Source organism: Cryphonectria parasitica (assembly GCF_011745365.1).
Source record: "Cryphonectria parasitica EP155 unplaced genomic scaffold M406scaffold_8, whole genome shotgun sequence".
NCBI lineage: Eukaryota > Fungi > Ascomycota > Sordariomycetes > Diaporthales > Cryphonectriaceae > Cryphonectria > Cryphonectria parasitica.
In genome coordinates this window covers 1,049,834-1,059,858 of record NW_024468916.1, presented here as the reverse complement: position 1 = coordinate 1,059,858, position 10,025 = coordinate 1,049,834, and the positions used below count along the sequence as shown (strand labels likewise).

The 10,025-nt window shown below is 52.4% G+C and overlaps 2 protein-coding genes across 2 annotated transcripts; one reads left to right on the top strand and one right to left on the bottom strand.

Annotated features, from left to right (window-relative positions):
• Positions 1-850, bottom strand: M406DRAFT_323869 (uncharacterized protein). Its single transcript, XM_040919825.1, has 2 exons — positions 428-850; positions 1-287 (listed from the first exon to the last, which is right to left on the bottom strand). The coding sequence occupies exon 1, from the start codon at positions 690-692 to the stop codon at positions 531-533; it is 162 nt and encodes a 53-aa protein (XP_040772425.1). The 5' UTR covers positions 693-850; the 3' UTR covers positions 1-287; positions 428-530.
• Positions 851-3,340: 2,490 nt separating this feature from the next.
• On the top strand, positions 3,341-4,920 carry M406DRAFT_281441 (aldolase). The gene has a single exon (XM_040918440.1). The coding sequence runs from the start codon at positions 3,449-3,451 to the stop codon at positions 4,589-4,591; it is 1,143 nt and encodes a 380-aa protein (XP_040772424.1). The 5' UTR covers positions 3,341-3,448; the 3' UTR covers positions 4,592-4,920.
• Positions 4,921-10,025: the final 5,105 nt, after the last annotated feature.

The window sequence follows — 10,025 nt, the reverse complement described above, 5'->3', positions numbered from 1 at the left end:
CTGACACAAATCGTATATTGCGTTACGGGTCCATGGAGCCAAGGGCCGTTACTTTGGCGCATCCACCCACTGGTGCCTTTGCAAACAAAGTCCCCCAAAACTGATCACCTGGATCCTTCCCCCCCTTGCGGGACAGGGTGACCCGACGGCACAGTCTCCCCTCAGCCAGGCAGTATTACCAAATGCCGCGCAAATCATACTGAGAACCAAGGCCGATAACGTAGTATAGATGTAGTGATGATTCGATCAGGAGCATTGTCCGATCGACTGCTCGGCGCCTTTCTCCTCTAAACACCAAGTCGTGGAATTAATTAGCTTGGCCCTCGGGACCCGACGGTACGTCGGAGTGGAGAGCAGCAGCCCAGGGATCCCCCCTCCCATCTCTCTTGGACGAAGGACGGAATAGTCCTCTCGAATTGCAACATACGTGGTATTCAAGCGAGCCTTTCTCTCGCTCTCACTCTTTTCTTGTTTTTTTTTGTGTTTGCTTTTTTGTTGGTCTTCCCCTTTTTTCTTTTGTTTATGAACATTTAGGTAGGGGATGACGGGGCATGGAACAGCCTGGGGGACGCGTGCGCGGAGCCCGAAGGGGAGTATGTGTGTCCCAGGCTCTTCCCGGGCGTGGTGGACACTGAATGCAGCCATACTGTAAGTCGATGGCTCGTCTGCATGGGCTTCGGGTGGTACTGCATGGCGTGCCTGATCCTGATGTCAGATATGTGACTTTGAACCCTTTCCTCGCGTGGAAGATGATGGTGTGTTGCACGAGCAGATATTCTCGTCATCATGCTTGCGAGAGCATGTGGCAATTTTCCCCGTGTGTGTGGTGGGGGCTGTGTATTATAGTATGGTAATATTGGATCCCTCTTAGGACGTTTGTCTGCCCTATCAGGCACAGAACAGGGCGCAACGGAAACGCAAGACGATCTGCAGCACGTCAGCAATGGCAGCGCGGTCGGCTGACGGCATCCTCAGCTTTCTTGATTATGATCAGCTGGACGCTCAGCGCCTCCATTACGGCAAACCAGGCTGGCAATTCGGATGGCAGGGATTATGGTTGATACGGACAAGGGATGCAGGGGAGAGGGATAGAGTGAGTATTATGGATGGGTTGGGGAGGGGTGTGGCATGGGTATTGGGTATGGGAATGTTGGTGTCGGTGTTTGGTGGTGGTGATGGACGAGGAAGGGAGGAGGGGCAGGGCGAGGAGGTTGATGGGAGGCGCGAGGATCGGGCATGTACAACGACTGTACGAAATACTGTGTAGCGCTGCCACTAACTTGTTCCTTCCTCCATACGTTCGTTATACTGTGTAGTAGTTGGCGGGAGGAGCAACTCAGTGTTCATCCTCTCACCAACAGGTCCAGACTCACACTGTACCTCTCCTGCCAAAGCTGGGAAGCGGCGGTCTCACAGGCCCCACTTCACTTGGGGTTGATTTCGACGACATTGACCACGAAGATCCCTGAACCTGGGGCCATGAGCGACCAATCGACCAATCGACCAGCCCAAACCCATTGTACACCTTCGTCAGCAGCATTACTATTCCTTCTCACCTAACTGTACACACCAAAACCGCCCCATCCAAGACTCAAGTCAACACACAAAACACCGGGCCGGTAGCTCACATGTCCAACCATCCGGACAAGATGTCCGGAAAAGGTGTCACTTTCAGGTAGCCCTCACTGTCGATCCCATCCGCCGAACCACCAGAGGGCACCACCATCGTTTGCCTGCATCACACCTGCGACCATCTCGGCGGTATCCAACTCGCGACCCGTGGATGTAGGTCAGAATCGTGTGGTCCTTGCAGCACGTAGCAAGCACGAGCACGAGCATGAAAATAAGCTGGCTGGCTGGCTGGATTGATGGATGGAGGGAGGGCAGGACGAGGTGGAATGAAGGGGGCGGAGGTACACACACACACACACACACAGAGAGAGAGAGAGAGAGAGAGAGAGAGCTTGACTCGTCTACCGCCTCACCGCTCATTTCATCACTCATTGGACCTGGAAACGCCTGCACGATTGCATGTCAGCACCTGGCCACCTCACTCTAGCCCTATACCAAGAACCCTCAACCTCAGCAGCCTTGCGGTAGTCCAGCAGCCTCACGCTGCGCTCCAGTTTCTCAATGGCAATCGCTCGCCCGCCTCCTGTCAGGGTAGGGGAGGACCACAGCCCTAAAAGACACAAAGAGGAGCTTTGGCGATATCGGATGCCCATCCAGGCGGCACATGTCTATAAACGGTATGCCCGAGCCGTCCAACATGTGCCGCCCTTCGGATTGCTGGTCAGACATGTCAGAATCGACGTGCTCACCATCTGACATGACACGACGCGGGTATCGAGTTCCAGCGGTGCGACCAGGTGGGTGCGCACTTGGCACCACTCATTCTTGCCTGGATCGGTCTTCTTCCAAGGAACTGTCGCGTTCGATGTTACAAATGGTCACAAGACGTTCAAATCCAGTTATTGCCGTCGAGGCCACTAAACTGACACACACACACACGGTCCATTGATCCTCGATTTGTATTGCTAATACACGCGACTGGATGGGCCCAAGGCGTGCCTTGGGAATGGGATAGACCTTGCAAATAGTAGGCACCGATTCATACCGACTGACGGACGGACCTGATCTTGCTCGAGGATGTGGCCAGTACAAGAGAGGGCCCAAGTAACGCGCCCTGCTTCGAAGCATGACCATGACAGCAGCAAGGGCAAATAGACGAACGACCCCCAGGTTCTTTGTGGCTTCCACGGACGGCGGTTCTACAGACTAACCCCCACGAGAACCACTTTTTAGTCTATCTTGAGGTCGGGGAACCCCCTGCCCATGTTCTCTCATTGCACATGACTGCGCAGCCCAGGCAGCCTCTTCTCTGTTCCCGGCTAGATTCCCGCACTGTATCCAGAAGAAAATCACTGCAACCCCAAATCTGCACAGTCTCGTTGGACCCTGAGGCCTGCTGCATGGCTGAGAGGCAGTCCATGGTATTGCAGCAAGCCCTGGTCGAGCACTAACTGCTACGTAGTATACGTACTATGTACGTCGTTCTCAGCCCAGTATATTTCCGTCCGTTTCTCGACCGTCCAATAGGCGTGGTGGACCTGGGTCAGGCGAAGTGGGATTTCTCAGAGGTACCGAGCACGCCTCGGGTTCCCGATGAATAAGAAGTGACAGAAGCGAGTGCCAAAGAGAAAGAGAAGAATGGAGTCCACGTCAGATCCCTTGCGGCACAATTGCCCTACCTCTGGTAACTATAAAATATCACCAGGTCGCCTGCCCACTTCCTACTCTCCATCGGCCGGCCCCCCCCATCTTCTCCCACGCCCACGCCTCTCACCTGCTCCCTACTGCCGCTTCTGCATATCATCCCACGCTACCGACCATATCCTATCCGTGGTTCTCCCTCTCTCTCCCTCTCCTTCACACCCCCTAGATCACAATGGCTCCTCATCTTGATGCGCCACCTGCCGGCAGCTATACGTCTGGCTTCAACAGGGGCACCAGGCATCCTACCGGCTCGTCGACAACCCGTGTACCCTCCAACAACAACAATCTTATGCCGGTCGATTCCGATTCGTCACTGAGCAGCTCTTTCGAGAGCAATACGATGGACGGTGACTGGCATCTCAGCCGGCCGCTGGTCCCTGGCGTTTATGTTCCCACGATGTGCTTTTTTGAAGAAGATACCGAGGACATCGACGTGGCTACCGTAGCAAGTCATGCGGTGCGCCTGGCTCGTGCAGGCGTGACAGGGCTTGCAACCCAAGGTTCCAATGGAGAGGCTGTCCATCTTACCCACACCGAGAGGTCGCTGGTCACAGCTACCACGCGCAAGGCCTTGAACGATGCTGGGTTCTCTTCCATGCCCATCATTGTGGGCTGTGGAAGCCAGAGCGTACGAGAGACTGTGCAGCTCTGCACTGAGGCCTGGGAAGCAGGGGGTGACTACGCACTGGTTCTGCCTCCTGCCTACTATTCGTCTCTCTTCGCTCCATCATCAGGGACCATCTTTGACTTCTTCCACGCCGTGGCCGACGCTTCCCCCATTCCCATCATCATCTACAACTTTCCGGGTGCCGTTGGTGGGCTGGACCTCTCATCTGATGTCATCACCAAGTTGGCAGAACACCCCAACATCGTGGGCGTCAAGCTCACCTGCGGCAACACGGGCAAGCTGGCACGAGTGGCTGCCGCCACTAAAAAGCTGAGCAAGAATTACAACCCTCAGCGACCCGACTTCCTTGTTCTTGCCGGATCCGCCGACTTCACAATCCAATCTCTCGTCGCCGGTGGTCACGGCATCCTGGCAGGCCTGGCCAACATCTCTCCCAAGGCCTGCATTAGGACAATGCAGCTCTTCCACTCTGGCAGCCTTGCTGAAGCCCAGGAGATGCAGGCGGTGGTGGCTGCAGGAGACTGGGCCGCCATCCAAAGCGGCGTCGTGGGCACCAAGGAAGGCCTGCGCGTATGGAGTGGGTATGGTGGATATTGCAGAAGCCCGCTCCCCAAGCCGACTTCTGAGCAGTCCCAGAAGTGTAAGGAAGGCTTCAGAGATCTCGTGCTGCTCGAGAAGAGTCTGTGATCTTGTCATCACGGAATGCTTCCGGACAGACACGCACACATTCAAAAGTGAGCCGTGGTAAATCCCATGGTTTGTTGACTTGCCGTTGGTCATTTGAGACGGACCATTCGGCGAATTCCCAAATTTCCTATCATTTCCCTATTCCGCTACAGACTCTCGGAAATTCTCTGATTATGAAACATAATGATGACTGTCTCGCACCAGGGTTGAGGTACATGCTTTGGGGAAAAGCTTTGTACTGTACTAGAATGGTTGTACCAGGCGTCTCAGGAGCTCTTTGAATTGAAATAATAGTACCCAGTTAAAAATCCCAATATATTATATTGCCTAACTGCGCCTGTGCTTTTGTCTCGAAAATCTATCTTTTGTGCAAGCATCCTTCACGGAAAGAAAGAGAAAAAAGACACGACAAACAAAAGGAAAAAAAAGGAAAAAAAAACCCAGACTTGATCTCGTTTGCTTTCAATATTGAGCTACCCGAAAACCTCTCTGGCTACACTGGTTCATACCACGACATATTAGCTCGTCGCCTGTCTTCTTTCTTACCTAGCATAGCAGTCGCAGGCTGAAGGCGGTCCCCCCACGGCATGATACACACGGCACTGTCAAAGCAAGATAAGTAGGCAGGGCGAAAATGCCAATCCCAACAACAAACTCTTGCATTGATATCTCGACAACAGCATAGTTCCCTGCCGTGCTTATCTGACGAGGCAAACCATCCTGCCGCGCCCCCCTCCCTCCTCCACGAGTAATATTAGCAAGCGACATGTCTCGGGCTATATCGTGCGAGGGTCCCTGTCTTAATCTGCTCTTGCCAAGGAGAGAAGTCATACCAGCTGACATGAGAACTTCTGCGGCACGCACGACCCTCATTTTTACCTGCCCATGTGCGTATAAATCACCTTATCTGCGCCCTCGTTCCCGTCCTGGCCGGCAAGTATATGTTGCGTCAGGAACCTGGGCTCAGCTAACCAGATGATCAAACCTCGACCGGTCGGCTCTGTGTGCCGTCGGGTGAGAAAAAGGAGTGGTGGGTCAGTGTTCGATGACGCGATGTTGGTTGCAAGTCACGTCTAATCAATTGATCCGGTTGCGACTGAAGGCCACACGGATGATTCTTTTTTTCTTCTGCGAAACTTCTCTTTTTCCTTGCGCTGATTGTCGATGGTGGGAATTTCTACGGTGACTTGGGCAACGTAGTCATCATCATACACACACACACACACACACCACCACGTTTGGTTTCTTTCAGTACGACATCGGGAGAGTTCTCACCGATGCGCCGTGGGGTTTGGATGCTACACAATCTCTGGCATGAGCAGATAGATGATGAGAATGGCGCCTTTTCCATGACACAACAGCAGAGAAAGACGGACACAAAGAAGCCGCTGGTGTCGTACAACAGGAAAGAATCGGCGGGCAACTGAACGGGGCGAGCTGCAGGAGACTCGCGCCCATGTGGCCACCGTGCCATTGGGGGTTCGTATGGGCCCTGTTGCGACTTTTGTCACTCGGTCGTTAACTCCGGAATGATACCACGACTCTGGTATGTATTGTCGCATTCTGGAGTACCAGCGGGGCTGCGCTTCTGTTTTGCTCGACTCGAATCACATTTTGTAGCGGGTGAGGCGGTGATTAAAGAGGCTCTCATACTGGCGTGACTTGACGGCGTTTGGAGAATTTCTGTGACAAGCGGGAGAGGAGCAAGCACCAGGGAGCATCTCTGTAATCATTACGAATGATGGCTTTGTTGCCATATTAGGTAAAAGTTGATAGACTTCATGCCTACGTCTTTCGGGAATTTGGCCCGAGCAGTGGGTGGTCGCGACTCATCATGCCCTATTCCTCCTTGTTCTTCGCCTTGGTCCTAGTAATTGCGGCACTGGATGACGGTGCTCGGGCGCCTGGTTTATACACCAGTCAAATCTATTCACATACAGTTGTTTCTTGGCAAGGCTGTGAGTCTGAAGGGCTGTCCACGCCAGATACCGGGCCTCCTTCTCTTTTCTCCACACTCCCAGTCCTCAGCACCTGCTATTTTCTCACGAGAGTCTAAGCGGATCTATTCTTCCTTCACTCGTGATGAGCATACATGGCCTGATTCTTCCAGCCGTACAATGACGTTTGACGAGCGAAGGCCGTAGGCGGTATCATTCAGGCAGGAGCTTGTCCTGCTACTTTAAGCAAAATCATACTATGTAACGGCGTCTGATCGCTGTCAGAAACATGTGTTCCTTTTCATACTGGTATAATATACTCTTGTCAGCCAGTGATAAGCGCATCATAGTTGGAACCGCGAACCAGATCCCACCCCTGAAGGTATTATGTTTGGGCCAACAGCTCCAACGTTGCTGGAGCGTTGATAATTAAATGCTGGACGTGCGAATAGCTTATGAGGTTCTCTTTCCTGGGTGAGATCAAGTAAAGGGGCATTGGCTAATTTTGTCTCTGTACGTGGTTTGGGGCATCAGCCATACATTGCCCTCCGAGGTGAGCCACTGCATTCTGCCCCGATACACAGATTTTATGATAGAAATTCCCTCGGAAGAAATTCCGGTCTCTCAGGTCTTGAACATCTCCCTGCAATGAGACAAAGACGATGCTCCGAAACACCTAACGGCCGCAGTGTAGTTTCAGGTGGTATATCAGGGTTCGGCACAGGATCCGACACTGCCAGAGGCCGCTGCCCACGCCGCAAACACCATGAACAGTCCAGTTGGAAGGTTGACCCGTTGGGACCTATTTCGCAGCTACTCACTACACTTCTCATCCACGGCCCAGCGTATGAATTCTGTAGTTCTACTGGGAAGCACCTTACCACCTACTTTCCGACTACAGACCTAACGAACAACGTCACGGTGGGGGGGGACTTGCTTGAGAGATCAGCTAGGAGGGGTTAGGAGTGCACATCTCGTTACCTAAGTAGAGTACGGCTGGCGTACTGGCTGATGGTGACCTTTTCTCCCCCTCTTTTGACGTGCCTGCAGCCATGAGGGGAGATGACTGTGCTCTAGTCTGTGCTCCCCCACCGCTCAGCTAAGTAGGGGGTGCAGGATTTTCCTGCGGGCAATATGGCTTCGCGGCCAAGTCGTCTAGTCAGGTTTTCCACTAACAGGGCCATCCTTCACAGAAAACAGTTGCGCCGCTTATGACAGTATTGAGGGTTGCAGAGCCCGACTCTGTGTGCAAATGCTGGCGCGCTTCTTTGGCAGCAAGCGGGGATACGGCGACCTTCGTCCGTCATATCTGTGCCACATATGTCGCCCTTATTTTTCACTCCACTGTCTATATCCTCGACAGCCCTGTTGGCACCCTCCACCAGTGCATGTGGTAGTGAAAATAGGGGGCAGATCAACAAAGGGGGGTGGGCCTCCTCGTCGTCATCATCATGTAGCTGTGGGGATATGTTGCTTAGGATGCTCCTGGTGTCCTTTATCTTGTCCCAAGGGCACTTCCATTTCAGCTTCGTTGGCCTATCGTCTGCATTTGCTTGCAAACTGCCACAAGGTCTGGGCTGTAGCTGGCAAGATGCGCTGATTCAATCAAAAGGCAAAAACGTTGAGAAGAACGGCAGCCTCCGTCTCATATCCAATAGGGAATGAGGATGACAAGAGCTTCGCTGCAGCCGGCAGTCGATTCATATGCTGATAGAGGAAGAAGAGGACAATTCGAGCTGGGTAATATGGTCACAATACTCAGAATGGTTTTGATAGCCCACGAGGCTTGATGGCAATCTCGGGGGTCTCCATACCGGTAAGGTCGTCCAAGTCCTGTAGACGCCGTCGACGAAGGCAGTCAATGCGAAGATGATCGTCGAGTTAGACCCAGAATACGTTGAAGAGATCGCTGCATGTCGTCGTTGATAGCTAGACTGGCGAGCCTCCATTACGCTGTGCCTTGATGGCAAGCCATCATCAACTGTCAAAGAGCAGCGTGCGTGGATGAAGATCAGAATGGTCAACAATGAATAGAATGCTTAAAGGAGTCGTCATGGAGTGTGGTTGCGATTGGAATGTATTATATCGCGTGGGCATGAGAACGAGAAGGAGGGAAGAAATGCTCTAGGCTTGGCCATCTTGGGAGTGTACTATGCACGTCATTTGAAGCGCGGGGTGAAAGGGTCCAGGGGCCAGTGTGACAGGGGGGGGAAGATGCAGGGGTACTTATACAGGGATAGGCCATGTACTTGATCAGATGAGAAGGCAACCAGTGAGAGGGAATGAATGCGGGGGTACCCGCTATCACATGAGCAGTGTGCTTTATTAATACTACAGAAAACCATTAGCTAGCGAGTTGGTTCGTCTCTACCATTTCTCTCCAATCAATAATATTCCTTCTTTCTCTTCGCCCTCAAGATTCCACATCGCACTACACTACAAGTTGCTCGCAAGATGTGCAGGAAGAGGAAGTAGAAGCAGCTGGAGCATTCCGAGGCTGGTAAAGGTCAAGATGGTAAAGACAGCCTCAGCAGTGCATCAAACCCAAAATTCCAGACCATAACAGTCTCGCAGACGGCACTGAGGTTGACTAGGCTGAGAAAGCTCAAAAAAATGCCTAGAAAGCTCCGCTTCTTGACCAACCTGGTTGTCACATCCCTCAACCAAATAGTAAGGTACGGCTTCGAGGATGATTTGTGCTGGGTGTGAGGCCATCACACAGAACAAGATAGCTGATAAGCTCGCCCTGCGCACCGGCAAGCGTCTCACTCAGCTGAAGGATATATGGCCACATCCCAAGACCTCAGCAGGATCAAAGATCCTCCTCTGGCCCACTAGAAGCAACAAGGACCTCTCGTCGACATGATGCTGTAGTGTCTCGCGCTTCAGGATGATCAAGCCCGTAACAAAGAAACTATCCCGCGTCAGATATTCCTCTAGAGTGTCTCTGTACAATTTGTAAGCACCACAACAATCGAGCAGGCAGATGAACAAGTCCCAGGGTGTACAAAGCTACTCATTGAGAATGTGGCCTTGGATCATCTTGCGTCAAGCAATTCAAGAAGCAGCTCGACCTCGTGAATCTTCAGACAATACAATGTGTGGCAGAGGACGAGCTGGAGGCTGTCTTATGCATAGACCTTGGCTATCGCAGCTAGATTCACCTCTGAGTCTGGGCATGTTGCATCGACCACTCTGCCAAGTAAATCTGACAGATAGTATTTCAGTAGATGGCGTCCCCAGCTTTTAGGACAGCTGCTGACATGTGGCGCACAACATAGCACAACGTTTTCACCACCATCAATTCCTTTTCTCCAAGTCATGGAGATGGACCACCTCATTCAGCAGATCTCGAGATACCGCACAACCATGTCCATGACAGCTCACTTTAATGGTTCGTCTACTCACTGACTAGAACAATGTACTTTTCTCCCTGGATCCCGAGTTGGATTAGGGTGCTGTGATGGACTGAAATGTTACGGCACGGGAGAGCAAAT

What these genes read in the sequence shown, in the direction of transcription:
- M406DRAFT_323869 (XM_040919825.1), bottom strand. Translation starts at nt 692, where the DNA reads ATGCAGTACCACCCGAAGCCCATGCAGACGAGCCATCGACTTACAGTA.
- M406DRAFT_281441 (XM_040918440.1), top strand. Translation starts at nt 3,449, where the DNA reads ATGGCTCCTCATCTTGATGCGCCACCTGCCGGCAGCTATACGTCTGGC.